Source organism: Pseudorasbora parva, chromosome 24 (assembly GCF_024679245.1).
Source record: "Pseudorasbora parva isolate DD20220531a chromosome 24, ASM2467924v1, whole genome shotgun sequence".
In the NCBI taxonomy this organism is placed as follows: domain Eukaryota; kingdom Metazoa; phylum Chordata; class Actinopteri; order Cypriniformes; family Gobionidae; genus Pseudorasbora; species Pseudorasbora parva.
In genome coordinates, this window is record NC_090195.1 from 15,580,385 (window position 1) to 15,597,386 (window position 17,002).

At 36.5% G+C, this 17,002-nt stretch overlaps 1 protein-coding gene across 2 annotated transcripts in view; it reads left to right on the plus strand.

Annotated features, from left to right (window-relative positions):
- zbtb47b (zinc finger and BTB domain containing 47b) overlaps positions 1–14,904 on the plus strand; it is a 42,351-nt gene extending 27,447 nt beyond the window's left edge. For both annotated transcript variants that reach the window (XM_067435423.1, XM_067435424.1), the window contains 5 exons: positions 1,516–2,777; positions 6,356–6,503; positions 8,339–8,454; positions 9,765–9,909; positions 11,969–14,904. In XM_067435423.1, the coding sequence (XP_067291524.1) occupies positions 1,572–2,777; positions 6,356–6,503; positions 8,339–8,454; positions 9,765–9,909; positions 11,969–12,372 (2,019 nt within the window). In that variant the 5' untranslated portion in view covers positions 1,516–1,571 and the 3' untranslated portion in view covers positions 12,373–14,904. The remainder of the gene's footprint in view (positions 1–1,515; positions 2,778–6,355; positions 6,504–8,338; positions 8,455–9,764; positions 9,910–11,968) is intronic.
- Positions 14,905–17,002: the final 2,098 nt, after the last annotated feature.

The following is a 17,002-nucleotide window of genomic DNA, read 5'->3' on the forward strand; positions in this document are numbered from 1 at the left end:
GTTTTTTATATGTAATAGTATTGCATTGTTATGTATTGTTTTGCTTATGTGTACGTGTCTAACAGAACATACCTTTAGCACGCTGGACTCAGACATTTATGGGCAAAGGCTCGCAAAGCCCAACTTCCCGGGGCTGTGTGTTTTCCAGACGGGCTACCAAAGCGTAAGCCTGTCGGCAAGGGAGATGAATCTCATAATATTAATTTTTTGTTCTGTTTTTGTTGAAAGTCCCCATAAAACATGGAAACACGACATGTGCGTGTGTGTGCATGTGTGTGTGTGTGTTTGTGCGCACGCGGTTCACGCTTACATCGACCGATCCTGCATGCCATTTATTACAACAATCATAATAGTCCAATCAATCGCGAGTGGATGAGAAATAAATCATTGTGTTTGTTGATAAAGACGTACTTGAATCATTCCGGTTGCCGCTTTCAAAACAATCCCCCCCTCATGTGAAATGAGCTGACAGGGGCATAGATATGACAGGAGCTGAAGCTCATTAAATATCCAAATCTTTTCCAATCCTAGCCGTGGGCGTTTACTTCCAAGTCTCCTGTGCGTCACGCCCAACAGAACCCAGCGTTTTGGAGAGAGCCTCAAAACCACTGTAGAAAATAGCCTATTACTTATTAGTTATGTGTTTTTGAATGTAAAAAACACACGAAAGTTATTAGTTAACCTTAGACAACAGTATAAAAAAGTAAAAAAGCCAGTTCATGAAACCTTTAATAAGTAAACCACCTTTTTCTGACCAGTAGATATCAAGTACAAACAAAATTGATTCAATAATAATATACAGAAAACAATCTAGTTAACAACAATCAAGCATGATTTTCACAAAATTAGTTTTTTACTAATTAACACAGAAACCTATATTTAAAGCTACATTTTCACTTGCATGCACTAATATAACCAAAATTAGTAATAAACAACATTTCCCATTCTTTTTAACAGAATATTTCATTTTGTGATGCTTTAAAGTTTTATAAAGTTTACTGTGCATTAAACAGTGTTGTAATTGCTAACTAAAACAATTAAAATTATTTTAATTAATAAAAAGCTTAAGTAAAATATAAATATTAGATGATTAGACTTGCCTTGGCAACTTGCTGAAATAAAATGAAAATAAATGTGCATTCATTTGCTAAAACTGAAAATATAAAAATAGAATCTGATTTAGTAAATTAAATAATACTGACATTTAACCATTTTGTAACGGTGACTCATATAAATAATTTAATCAGAGCTATGAATCAAATGCTATGAAAAATGTATTGGCCAAATAAAATCACATTAAAATAATTATTCTAAGCTATATTATTGCTATATGCACAATTTTACATTTACTGCATCAGTATTTTTTTCTTGAAATGCAAATCTAGATCTAAAATGTTTATTCTTGTTCTGTTTTCCAAGTGGATATAGTTGTCCTGTTTATTATCTTATTATTTCTAAATAATTTGCTCATGAATTGTAAGATTAAACTTCAATTTCTCCTGTCTTATCTTACAGTGAAGAGGACTGCTGACTTCCCCTCTGCTGAGCTCTTTCTGCTTTCTACTCGTTTAATGGACAGGCTGAGCGAACAGCATTTCTACCAGCCTCACCTGTGCGACGTGGACCTTGTGCTGGTGTCCCACTGTACATTTTCCGCCCACAAGTACGTGCTGGGTGAACATAGACCCAACTTTCAGGCCCTCTTCTCCCAGAGTCATCCGCTGCACCGCATAAACCTGGCCTTTGAGGTGCTGAGCATCCAGAACCTCAACTTCCTCTATATCTCCATCTTTGAAGTGCTACAGGAGGCCATTGTGCCACAGATGAGTGATTCCTGCCACAAACTACTTGGCTCCAATGAGATGGCTGAAACAGACAGGCAGGACATTGCCTCGTCCAATCGGATGTACAAGGTGGAGATTGAGAAGATGTACACACAGCAAGGCAATGGCACTTTCTCATTGCTTGCGGAGGATAGTGGGGGCAGTAGGGACATTAACCAGACACATTCATCTAGCATCCACTCCAGCCCTCAGGCCAAACACTTATACAAAAATGATGACAGCAGAGGGGGTGTGGCTAGTGGAGGAGGGCGTGGCTTATGCAAAATGGAGGGAGGGGCCTGCTTCAATGAAGCGGGAGCCCAAGATGGTTCTGTCTCTTTTAACAGAGAGCAAATTATTGTGGAGGTAAACCTCAACAACCAGACATTGAATGTTTCTAAAGGGTCAGACGGCAAGGGCGTCACCTCAAGTACCTCATCCCTCCTCGTTCGCCGCCGCACCAGTCTTCCTGGTGCGGAGGAGGGGAAGGAACAGGATGATAATGAAGATGTTGGCGAGGACGAAGAAGAAGAATATGAACAAGGTAAGGAAGAGATGGAAAATTGCAGCAATGATGAGGAAGATGAGGATGAAGAGGAGAACAAACTCAACATTCCAGAAACAGGACACACCAGCTTGGGAAGACGGCGTGCCACAAGAATATCAACTGGCACAGATGCCGTCATGAAACGGACACTAATCGGCACCACACTAGGGGAGGGGAGGAAGAGAAGAAAAGAGCAGGAGAGTGTGGGGCAGAAGGTGAAGCTTGAAGAAAAACAGCACTTTTCCTGCAAGAAATGCCCTCGTATTTTTAACAACCGCTGGTACTTGGAGAAGCACATGAACGTCACACACAACCGCATGCAGATCTGCAATAAATGCGGCAAGCGCTTCTTACTGGAGAGCGAGTTGCTGCTACACCATCAGACAAACTGTGAGAAAAACATACAGGTACACACACCTGTCTGCATGCACACTTTAACAAATTTGATCTATAAGGAAGATTTCATACAAGCAATTGATGCTTGTGTAAAATCAGCCTTATAGATCAACCTTGTATTAATAATAATAACAATAGAATAGTAACATGAAATCTGTTTTCACAGAACTGGGACACTCATTTTCGTAATTAAAGTAACCAGTTTTGATGCGATATATACTACCGTTCTAAAGGTTGTGGTCACTAAGTAGTTTTATTGAGCCAGGATTAAATTTGCATTTGCAACTTTATTCATCAAAGAATTCTAAGTATATATATATATATATATATATATATATATATATATATATATATATATATATATATTACAATAGAAAAAAACGAATTGTTATATTTAACATTATTACCGTTTTTACCATATTTTTGATCATATTAATTTAGCCTTGGTGAAAATAAGAGACAGAAAACAAAGTACTGCCTACTCAACTTTTGAACGGTAATGCTTGTATGTTTTTTATTTATAAAATTTATACAAATTAATTGTTATTTTAGTTACCAATAACAATGGTAATAATATTTGACAATGTTAATATTATATATATATATATATATAATTTATTTCAAAATGTCACAAATATCCAACCTTTCATTGAAGTAAAAGAATTGAAAATGGGGCGTAAATCACATTATTAAATAATTGCTTTTCTCCAACACACGTTGGTCACAATTGTTGGCACCCCTAGAATTTTTTATGAATAAAATATCTCTGAAATATACTTGCATTAATATTTACATTTTTTAGCACACCAGGGTGACAAGGAACATTAAATTGTCCCGCTTATGATGTCTTGTTCCACAGGAGTATAAATATAAGGAGGCACAAAGGCCATATTCCCTTAATCATTCATCACAATGAGTAAAACCAAAGAATATAGTTCTGACGTGCGGCAAAAGATGGTTGAGCTTCACAAAATAGAAAGCGGCTGTAGGAAAATAGCTAAAGCATTGAAAAATCCCCATTTCCACCATCAGGACAATAATTAAGAAGCTCCATTTAACTAAAGATGTTACAAATCTACCTGAAAGATGACGTGTGTCTATATCGTCTTAATCCATGGCGAGGAGGAGAGTTCAAGTGGACAAATACTCTTGGAGGATCACAGTTGGACAATCTCAGGGATTAGTTGAGTCTTGGGGTCAGAAAGCCTAAATTAAAAAAAAATCAAACAACTCCTACATCACCTCAAGTTGTTTGGGAGGAATTCAAGAAAAATCCTCCTCACTCATCCAGAAACAAACTCCAGCACATTCAGTTGTCAGACATGACTGGAAATCCAAAAGGGGCCTGGTTCTGTGGTCAGATGAAACTATAAAAATAGCTTTTTGGCAGCAAATCTACCCGATGGGTTTGGTGCAAACAGGGATAAAAAGTACCCCATGTTCATGGCTAAAAATACTGCTGGATCTTTAATGTTGAGGGCCTATTTTTTTTGCTGGAGGTCCTGGACATCTTGTTCAGACCCATGGTATAATGGATTCTAGTAAATACCAGCAGATAAAAAATCAAAACCTGGCAGCCTCTGCTAGAAATCTTATAATGGACCATTGTTGGATCTTCCATCAACGATCCAAAACACACATCAAAATCAACACATAAATGTGTCACTGAACACAAAATGAAGCTTCTGCCGCGGTCGTCCCAGTCCCCTGACCTGAACCCTATAGAGAATGAGTGAGGGGAACTGAAGAGAAGAAGCACCAACATGGATCTGGGAATCTGCAGGATCTGGAGGGATTCAGTATGGAGGAATGTTCTCTGATCTCCAAACCCATCAGACATTATAGAAGAAGACTCAGAGCTGTTATCTTGGGAAAAGGAGGTTGCAAAAAGTATTAAAGGTCCCGTTCTTCGTGATTCCATCTTTTAAACTTTAGTTAGTGTGTAATGTTGCTGTTAGAGCATAAATAATACCTGTAAAATTATAAAGCTCAAAGTTCAATGCCAAGCCAGATATTTTATTTAACAGAAGTTCCCTTTCAAAGCCCACAGCAAATGGCCGGTTTGGACTACAGCAGGAAGTGCAGGGATGTAATGACGTCACTAGAACCGTTTGTTGACTAACTCTCCGCCCACAAGAACAAAAAAGGGGGCGTGGTCTTGTTGCTCTCCCACGTGGAGAAGAGCGCGCATTCAGCGCTTGCATCTCCCCGTTATGGTAAGAGGCGTGATCTTTCCGGGCAAAGTGCGCTAAGCTGCTGTCCAATCACAACACGGGAAGCGCTGGCCCAATCAGAACTCGTTACATATTTCTGAAGGAGGGACTTCATAGAACAAGGAAATCATCAGGCCGTTTTTAGGACAGAGAAAACAGCGCTGTACAGATAAGTCAATTGTGTGAAAAATACTGTTTTTTTTACACGTGAAACATGAACTCATGTTATATTGCACACTGAAAACCTAATCAAAGCTTCGAAAACACGCAAAGAACGGGACCTTTAAATAAAAGGGTGGCAACAATTGTGGCCAATGTGTTTTGGAGAAAAGCATTTATTTCATAATGTGATTTATATATATATAATGATTAACTTATTAAGTGAACACACACACACATATATATATATATATATATATATATATATATATATATATATATATATATATATATATATATATATATATATATATATATATATATATATATATATATATATATATATATATATATATATATATATATATATTAATTTTCCATGTTTATGTCCTAAATATATTTTTAGATGTAGATTACCATCATCTAATGCTCACTTGAAGAAGTTAATCATTATAACACTAATCATTTAATAACACTGTTAAATGCAATCTTTAGCAAATATCTAATTAATAATAATCTTTCAAACTGCAAATCATTTTTTTCACTACATTTTATTGCAGTGCTTAAAACTATGTATTTGATGTATTATTGTTTATTTTTATTTATTTATAGAAATAGTGAAGAAATTTAATATAAACCATTTATCAGTTATTGGTGATCCTTAAAATAACAATTAATTTGTTAGTTTGCTGGCGTACTCCTAGTTTTCATCTACCAATAACTATATATACCTATCAGCTTTCTTTATAAATCATTTGATCATGTTTATTATGTCCATATAACGTGCATTATGTCCATTCTCTTTTGGTACTCTGGTATAAGTGCAGAATGATAGACCAGAGAGTTGGGATGATATATATAGGCACAGACTGTATTAGGGTGTGGAGAACAGCTGTTTTCTATCATTAAAGCAGGTCTACCGGGCCCTTTCCACTTCGAACTCAAACTGGGTCTAAAACATCCAGCACTCATTTGTCTTTACTATATTAAGCACTTATGGGGAATTCAATGTAATTAAGCAAATTGTGCTGTTGTGTTTAATTTGGTATAAATGAATTTTAAGTTAGAGGTGCCCTTTGCAATATTCATTCTTTATTTAGCTTGTGCAGTTGTTGGTACTGTCTCAGAATGATAAAATACTCTTGTGTTTTCCATCGACCCCTAAGGGAGAGCTGTTTAGTCTAAGGCCGTTCATTCAGGTCCTCTGATCTTTGTAGTGCGTGACTTGTGGAAAAGCCTTTAAAAAGCTGTGGTCGTTACATGAACACAACAAGATTGTCCACGGATATGCCGAGAAGAAGTTCTCTTGTGAAATCTGTGAAAAGAAATTCTACACCATGGCACATGTCCGGAAACACATGGTTGGTGAGTACTGGGTCAATTACTGGGTCATTCTGTCATTATTTAGTCACTTTCATGTTGTTCCAAACCTGTATAAATTTTTATTTCTCCTTGTAACACAAGATTTTTTTTTTTTTTTAAGAATATCCTGGACAGTTTTTTTGTCATCAAAGTGATTAATGACTGAAGCATCAGTGATTAATGCTTACTTTGTCTGAGGAATAGTTTGAAATTTAAGTAATTATTCACTGAAAATCTTGACACATTCATCTTACATTGTAAAAAATAATGTTTCAAATTGTATTATATAACAAGGATTATTGGAGTATGTGGTAACACTTTACAACAAGGTCTCATTAGTCCCAATAATGCATTAACTAAGAATAAACAATAAATTGAATACAGTATTTATTAATCTTTGTTAACAGTAATAAATAACAGTACAACTATTTATTGTTAGGTCATGTTAGTTTGGCTCGATTAAATAATATATTAACTTTTTTTTTTTATTCTAAAAATGTGTTAGTAAATGTTTGAATCAGTACTAACTAGGATATAATAATAATAATGCTTTAGAAGTATTTTTCATTGTTAATTCATGATAACTTACAGTAAACTAATATTAACCTTATTGTAAAGTTACCTAGTAGGTTTTACAAGAACATATTTCAGTCCTCCTTCAGAATTTCACATTTAATTCAGTGCGATCCTTCACAATTCCTTGTAACTATTTCTTAATTAACTGTTCTGAAAGATTTAGTTACAGTATGTACGATCTGTGAATGAATCGCTCTTTTAAATTGGATCTTTACAATGAATGAGTTCAGACAAACTCAACTGAATGATTCAACCTCAAACTGTCTCAATTCAAGACCCTCCTTTTCAGGCAACATGCCACATCTTGATACTTTATCCTCTTCTGTATTGTGCTGTACCTTAACTAATGAACTCACTGATACGTTTAAACAATACCTCCGCCTGTCACAGCTAGGTGGCGGTCAAGATGCTGCTTAATACAGCAGCCCTGTCGAATACACAAAGACATATTGTTGTGTAAATTAACCTTCAGGCAGAGGTAATACAGCACAGCCTGGCCTTCATACTGTACGGTACTTTCATCTTCTGAAGCTTGATCTTCCCAGAGCTTGGTCCAACACAATAGTGAAATACCCAGCTCTGTTTTGAGCAGGGGAAAGAGCCACTGTGACCTTGCTTTACCATCCAGAACAGACTGAGCCGAGGACAGAGGCTGTATTGTTTAATCTGCCCTGACAGCAGAGAGGAAATATCTTATCTAGAAGTGCTTCCTTCTTCCAGAATCCACTCGCTTGTCCACAGCGCGAGTTACACTTGCTCATCTAACACTGACAACTAAGTAAATGCAGTAATAATGCTGTCTTGTTATACACAAAACCATGTCACAATCTCTCTCTTGCTAACCTTAAAAATGAACACTGAAATGTGTTTGAGATTAATTTAAGCTTAAAATAATGTTGTTATCAGTTAAATATCTAGTTCAGTCATGAAACTGAGTGCATGAAACTCTGCTCATCCTGCAGTCAATGAGATTGCTTGCTGAACATTTAAACAGTCTGGTTAATTTTTACTTTAAGCTATTCCTGCAGCACGCTATCAGAGTTCCTCTGAAACCCTCCCCCTCCACCAGCTCCAATTGCCTAAATCTGCTATGGGATTTATTCATGTTCCATTTATGCAGCCGCAGCATATCTTACATGCTCACAGCAGCCCATACTTACTCTGTAGCAGCAGCAGCAATAATTATTGTCATTACTGAACTATTGAAAACAAAAATAGCAGATTGTAATATTTCAAATATGAATTTCTGTTGTTAATTGCAGCTCACACTAAGGACATGCCGTTCACTTGTGAGACGTGTGGGAAGTCCTTCAAACGCAGCATGTCTCTTAAAGTGCACTCTCTCCAGCACTCTGGAGAAAAGCCATTCAAGTGTGAGGTGAGTTCACTCATGCAGATTATCAGGCCAGAGATTCAGATATTGCATTCAAAAAAAGCAATTTTCTCTTATGTTCCTATCTTAAAGGGTTAGTTCACCCAAAAATGAAATTTATTTAATTAATTACTTACCCTCATGTCGTTGGACACCTGCAAGACCTTCGTTCATCTTTGGAACACAAATGAAGATATTTTTGTTGAAAGCTGATGGCTGAGAAAGGCTTCAGAAAGGCCTCCATTGGCATTCAGTACATTCCTACTCACAAGACCCATAAAGGCACTAAAAACATCGATACAAAGTTCATCTCACTACAGTGGCTGTACAATAATTTTACAAAAGCGACGAGCATAGTTTTTGTGCACAAAAAAATCAAAATAATGACTTTATCCGCCATGTTTATTGTCTTCCGTGCAGGTCTCACGAACATGAACTCACGCGATAGCGCCGCTCCTCCTCTTCTGGGTCATGTATTCGAACGGCGGATCTGCGTCATATTCCCGCGCATGCGTCGATTTCACGTCAATAATTTGGTGGATAAAGTCGTTATTTTGATTTTTGTGCGCACAATAACTATTTTCGTACAGCCACTGTAGTGTTTATTATAACAAATTATTGTACAGCCACTGTAGTGAGATGGACTTTGTATCGATGTTTTTAGTGCTTTTATGGGTCTTGTGAGTAGGAATGTACTGAATGCCAATGGAGGCCTTTCTGAAGCCTTTCTCAGCCATCAGCTTTCAACAAAAATATCTTCATTTGTGTTCCGAAGATGAACGAAGGTCTTGCAGGTGTCCAACGACATGAGGGTAAGTAATTAATTAAATAAATTTCAGTTAGTTCATTTTTGGGTGAACTAACCCTTTAAGTGTCCTATCACTGTGTTTTTAAATGTTTTTGAAAGAAGTCTCTTATGCTCACCAAGGCTGCATTTATTTGATTAAAAAATACAGTAAAAGAGTGATAGTGTGAATTTTTTTCAATTTAAAATAACTGTACTTTCTTTAATAGAAAGTTCAAAAGTACAGCATATATTTGAAATTGAACCCTTTTATAACAGTATAAATGTCTTTACTCTCAATTTAATGCATGTTTGATCGATAGATAGATAGATAGATAGATAGATAGATAGATAGATAGATAGATAGATAGATAGATAGATAGATAGATAGATAGATAGATTAAAAAAACGAATACGCTTGTTCTTTTTAAATGTTTTAGTTGAAATGTGTTTGTGATATATTTCTTAAAAATAATAAACAGAGAAACAGAATTATAATCTACTATATCTGATTCCACTACTTGTGTTGTAGAACTGCAGTGAAAGATTCCAGTACAAATACCAGCTGAGGTCACATATGAGCATCCATATCGGACACAAGCAGTTCATGTGCCAGTGGTGTGGGAAAGACTTCAACATGAAGCAGTACTTTGATGAACATATGAAGACTCACACTGGTAGGACCCACCACTTTAACACCTGTCATAATCAAAATCAATTTTTCAAAATCAAAGTCAATCATTTTAATTACCATGCCAATAAAGCCACTTGAATCTTAATATATTATTTATTTATTTATTTATGTGTGTGTGTGTGTGTGTGTGTGTGTGTATATATATATATATATATATATATATATATATATATATATATATATATATATATATATATATATATATATATATATATATATATATATATATATATATATATATATATATATATATACCCCCTTATATTTTTCCCTCTTTGTTATATTGCAGCCATTTGCTTAAATCATTTAAGTTATTTTTTTTCATTAATGTACACACAACACCCCATATTTACAGAAAAAAACTGAATTGTTGACATTTTTGCAGATTTATAAAATAAAAACTGACACATCACATGATCCTGAGTATTCAGAGCCTTTGTTCAGTATTTAGTAGAAGCACCCTTTTGATCTAATAGAGCCATACGTCTTTTTGAGAAAGATGCAACAAGTTTTTCACACCTGGATTTAGGGATCCTCTGCCATTTCTCCTTGCAGATCCTCTCCAGTTCTGTCAGGTTGGATGTAAATGTTGTGGACAACCATTTTCAGGTCTCTCCAGAGATGCTCAATTGGGTTTAAGCCAGGGCTCTGGCTGGGCCATTCAAGAAAAGTCAGGAAGTTGTTGTGAAGCCACTCCTTTGCTATTTTATCTGTGTGCTGCCACCACCATGCTTCATTGTTGGGACTATATTGGACAGGTGATATTTTTCTTCACACATACAACTTAGAATGAAGGCCAAAAAGTTATATCTTGGTCTCATCAGACCAGAGAATCTTATTTCTCACCATCTTGGAGTCCTTCAGGTGTTTTTTAACAAACTGTCATGTCTTGCACTGAGGAGAGGCTCAGGAGCTCTCTGGAGCTCAGCCACAGTGATCTTTAAGTTCTTCTTTACCTCTCTCACCAAGGCTCTTCTTCTCTGATAGCTCAGTTTGCCTGGACGGCCAGTTCTAGGAAGGGTTCTGGTTATCCCAAACGTCTTCCTTTTAAGGATTATAGAGGCCACTGTGCTCTTAGGAACCTTAAGTGCAGCAGACATTTTTTTGTAATCGTGGCCAGATCTGTGCCGTGCCACATTTCTGTCTCTGAGCTCTTCAGACGGTTCATTTGACCTCATGATTCTCATTTGCTCTGACATGCACTGTGAGCTGTAAGGTCTTATATAGACAGGTGTGTGGCTTTCCTAATCAAGTCCAATCAGTATAATCAAACACAGCTGGACTCAAATGAAGGTGTAGAACCATCTCGAGGATGAACAGAAGAAATGGAGAGCACCTGAGTTAAATAATATGAGTGTCACAGCAAAGGGTCTGAATACTTAGGACCATGTGATATGTTAGTTTTGCTTTTTTAATAAATCTGCAAAAAAATTCAAGAATTCTGTGCTTTTCTGTCAATATGGGGTGCTGTGTGTACACTAATGAGAAAAAAATGAACTTAAATGATTTTAGCAAATGGCTGCAACGTAACAAAGAGTGAAAAATGTATGGGGTCTGAATACTTTCCAGACTTTCCCACGTGTGTGTGTGTGTGTGTGTGTGTGTGTGTGTGTGTGTGTGTGTGTGTGTGTGTGTGTGTGTGTGTGTGTGTGTGTGTGTGTGTGTGTGTGTGTGTGTGTGTGTGTGTAATATATATACACTCACCTAAAGGATTATTAGGAACACCATTCTAATACTGTGTTTGACCCTCTTTCGCCTTCAGAACTGCCTTAATTCTGATTTAACAAGGTGCTGAAAGCATTCTTTAGAAATGTTGGCCCATATTGATAGGATAGCATCTGGCAGTTGATGGAGATTTGTGGGAGATATATATATATATATAAAATACAATTTTTATAATTAAAAAAATAATAGTAATAATTAAAATATTATGTATCTAAGAGGGAACATTTGCTGCGCTCCGAGTCCAAAATGTTAAATGTTAATATTTTTCTGCAAGTGTGAAAGCACCCTAAGTTCTTCCATCTTTTTGTCTGTTCCAGGAGAGAAACCATATATCTGTGAGGTCTGTGGAAAGAGCTTCACAAGCCGGCCCAATATGAAAAGGCACCGCCGCACTCACACTGGCGAGAAGCCATACCCCTGTGATGTCTGCGGACAACGTTTCCGCTTCTCCAACATGCTCAAAGCACACAAGGAGAAGTGCTTCCAGGTCAGCAACCCCATGGTATCTGATACCACCAACCTTCTGGGCCTGGACTCCATGTCAACTGATATGGATACACCAGCCAGTCAGTTACCCAGCCACCCCTTGACCCCTCCTGGAGAGGCATCCAGTCTCCACCAGGTCAAGTCGCTCTCGCTTCCCTTTGTTCACTCAATCATAGGTCTTCCTTCTCCCCCGACCCTGTTTTCCACTGAAAGAGTTAACTCTGGTAACGACTAGTTTTAATTTCAAGGTTCCTTTGATTGTTTATTGTCTGAAACCCAAAGCTTGTAGTAGTTCCCTGTGAGCTTTTCGGTTCACATCTGATGTGACTCTCTCTCATAGGGGTTTTAAAACATGCTGAGCGAGGTCTAAGACTTCCGGCAGGTGTTTGAACAGTGTGCGACACTGAATATTCCTTTTAAACTGTGCAGATTTTCACTTATCTTATTCTCATAGAGATATTTTATATACTGTTCAAATAAGCTTCTCGTATTACAGAAAGAAAACAAATGTTCTCATTATTTTTGTTAATTTTTAATGCATTTTTGTGAGCTACAGGATTAGCAGTTAGCACTGCATTTCTGAATTTCACGTACTCTTGCTATAGTCGTTCATGCTTTGTCCGTTTGGTCTAACTAGTTGAAATTACCGTTAGCTGCAATACAAAATACAAGCGCGTATTGAACTCACAGCAGAGGGCGCTGTGGGACGTGAGCATTGAAAAGTTTTGGAATTATAAACATGTAGCATAAATATGTCCCCCTGCCATAACCAAATCCAGATGTATCGCAGTAACCAAATCCTGTTAGCTTATATGTTATCGCTGAATATGAAATGTATAATCACTCCAGCACCTTATTTTTAATCGTAGATGTATTTATATTGTCCAGTCTTCTTCGTATTCTGAAAGTTTGAAGTTTTGCCACATGAGGTCCTCTGATATTTGCAGAGGTTTGTTTTGTGAAGCGTCTGTGCAGGGCACAGATTGGACGATTGGTTTGTATCAAAGGTTATATGTAGCAGAGGCACTTGAGAGAACCCTTATTATTTTAAGAAATCCCAAAGAAGGATGTTTCGCAATTTTGATTCTCTCTATAATATTTTCAGAGCACTTTACTGTCAGTGTTTGCCATATGTGTAATGGCATCTGAAACGCCTAAACCACTTATGAAGGAATGAGTGTGAAATGGAGTGTGTTTTATTTGCATGGAGGCAATATCAAACCTGGATGAGTGCCAGGATATGTTGAATGTCTGAAATGCGTTATGGTAGACAGAACAGGTTTATCAGCTTTTTTTTTTACAGTGATTTATCAGTCATTATTAATGCTTTCACTTAGTTTTTTCTCTTTACGCTATTTTATGATGGTTTTAAATGACAGCGGGCCTGAACTCATAGAAAGTGAAGGCTTCAGTAGTCAAATGATCGAAATCATGTTATTGTTTTGTGCCCTAAAAATGTCATTATATAGTAACCTATTAGACCCGCCTTCTGGGAGTCTTGTAAGATGGTCCTGAGACGGCACATAGAATCTGAAAAGAGTTTATCAAAAATTTGTTTTAAAAAAACACAATTCCTTACCCAGTGTCAGAGGATTTTTATAGACAAAATATAGTTGAAGAAAGCACTAACAACTCTAGGAGCAGTTAAATGTAGTAGCTATAATAGGTATTATCCAATATAAATATTTAAATATATATATACACACACATTTACAATATATATATAAATATACATAGTCTGTAAATAAATTCTGTCAGTTTCTGTTTAATCAGTTTTCTTTGTTTACATTCTTTATAGAGTTAAATTAATGTGGTGAGATGTGGAGGTCAGCACTCATGAAAGAACTTGCAAGATGGAAATACGTTTTTATATGGGGAATAAGCTCTAGAATTTTTCCTTCTTACCACCTTAAATATTACCTTACCTTGTTCACAGTACATCGGTCAGGTATCTTGGTTAAGAAAACTGCTTAATGCAAGTAATAGCAAGTGGTTTTAAATGGTACGTGTTTCTTTAAGAAGTTCTGAAAGTCCTGGCAGAATGGTCAGTTAAATATGCAAGCTTGTTTCTGCCATGGAATAAAAAGATTAAAAAGGTTAGTGTTGTTGTATCTCACAATTGAGAGAAAAAAATCAGAATTGCAAGATAAAAAGTACCAATTCTGACTTTTTTCTCAGAATTGTGATATAAACTTGCAACTGCGAGTTATAAAGTCTGAATTGCGAGATGTGAATTCGCAATTCTGAGAAGAAAAGTCAGAATTGTGACAAACTTGCAATTGCGAGAAAAAAGTCAGAATCGTGAGATGAAAAGTCACAGTTATATTGTGTTATCTTTATGATTTAATCTTAAAAATCAAAGATATTTATTAATAGCAGAATGCTCAAGCTGCTACATTAGGGTGAGTAAATGATAACAGCATTTACATTTTTGTCTAAACTATCCCTTTAAGTTTGGAATGTAATTGTAGAAGTTCTGGAATTAATTTTAAAAAACAGAGCATAACATGGTGTATTTATAACATAACACAGTATTCTTAAACAATTAGCCCATAATTGGCAATATTCTGCATTGGTCGATATGTTTTATTTATGTATCTAACTAGTCAGTGTGGTGGTCATTACCAGATAATTGTGGAGGCACTGTAACAAACAACCCAGGCTCATTGGAAATACGTGACTCTGCCTACATTTTTGCAACACCCAAAATATGTACCTCCAGGTACGTTTACCTGCACTTTTTGGGTGAAACGTCCACCGGAGGTGCTAAGTGGTAATATTTTTTCTCCATTCCAGATGTGCAACATGACATCATGACTTTGCGTAAACATACACGCGCCAACCTGATCTCACAGAATGAATATTTATAGCCTAATTTTATATTTTGGAGCAACTAAGTCCACTCCTACCCTAAACCTACCAACTCTCAAGAATATAAAACACGTAACAGGCAAATAAATGTACAGTCACATGTATTTATTGCAAAAACTGACCAAAAAACTGTATAAAAGTAGTAACTCATGTTGCATTCCAAGTCTTCTGAAGTCATACGATATCTTAATGTGAAGAACAGAGTTAAAGCTACACTGTGTAACTTTTTTAGTTTATTCTTAGCTAAAAACACTTAGTTCTTTCAAAAATATATGTCCTCATTAATGTATATTTACTTCTTTCAAGTTATAAAGTATTCTCGTAAGTTTATAATATGCCATTGAAAATACATACGGGTGAGGGGTTCGAATGCTGGTCGCCATGTTGCCCCTCCATCTTGAAAGTACATTAGCCAAAGCGGGACATACCCGTAAATTCAAGCTTCGCCTTTCACGTTTTAACACTCGATGGCAGTGTTGAATGTGAAGAGGGGGGTTGCCATGTTAATCTTGGACTAAATCGGTCACCGTAGGAGTTAAAACGAAATCAGAATTGAGAGGAACATAAACTAATATTCACTGATGGTCATATACCTTTACACCGCTAGATGGGGGAAAATATCACACAGTGTAGCTTTAATGTTTTAGTCATTGAAATGATGATCGCACTCCTTTGTGAACAGAACACACACACACTCGTTCATTCATATTTCTAATTCAAATGATACACAGGGCAAGTTTAGAATGACGCAATCGGTTATGAGACAAACGAGAGCCAATGGCATTATACAATCAAAGCTGACGTAATGACGCAATTGGTCACGAGACACACGACAGCCAGTGCTGCCAAAGCTGACGTGACGTTTCTTTTGGTGGAAATATTTGAAATGTATTATTCATCTTTGGCGGATGGACTCGACGTTGTAATCGCTTTTGGGGATTTTCTTCACACAAATCAATCTTTTGGCCTCGGAACACTTGGGATATTTGTACTTTCTGAATAAATTATGCATGCAGTCATATCTGCCTGTTACTGTATATCCTGTTTTTTATAATACACAAATGGGTAGTTTTAGGGAAGGGATTGAGTTACGCATTCAAAATGTGTCTAAATATGTGTCCACAAGGTAAATGGATTTATAAACATACTAAATTGTTGTTTTTTTTGGAAAATGTAAAAATGCAGAATGTTTCTTGTGATGGGTAGGTTTAGGGGCTGTGTGTGTGTGATGGGTAGGTTTAGGGGTAGGGTCAGTGTAGGGGGAAAGAATGTAACGGCGTTGATAAACACACTAAAAAGCGATTATGCGTCTTAATAGCGCGCCAAAATGGCATACGAATTGGCGTGTCATACATAAGGCATTTCATGAGATCAGTCTGGGAATGGAGAAAAAATATTACCACTTAGCGCCTCCGGTGGGCGTTTCACCCAAAAAGTGCAGGTAAACCTACATGGAGGTCCATATGTTCAGGTGTTGCAAAAATGTAGGCAGAGTCACGTATTTCCAAACCCGCCATGAGTGTGTAATGGAATAGAGTTGCCATGATCATGAATGTGTAGATTGAAATTACAGTGGCATGATTTTGGAAGATAATGGTGAGTCTTATAAAAATTACTTTTTTATTTTATTTAGAAGAAATCGAAATGTGGTGCCAGATGATTCTTAAGCCTTTTTATGCTTTTGCCACGGATATGGTGTTTGTGTTCTTTACATGTTTTTCAATTTCATATTGCATATATCTTATACCCAGCTCACTTTATTACAGTGTCCTCAATTCTTGGGATGTCAATACATTGAGCATGTTTATATTTCTAAAGCCCCTTTTAATATATTTAAACATATTTCATCTCATTTTCATAATGATATTATTTAAATATTTTAGGTGCACTGTGTAAGTTTTAGTGGCATCTATAAGTGAGGTTGTGAATCGCAACAGCCCACCCCTCACTTTTGAAGCGCATAGAGAAGCTACAGTGGCCGACACAGGACAAAG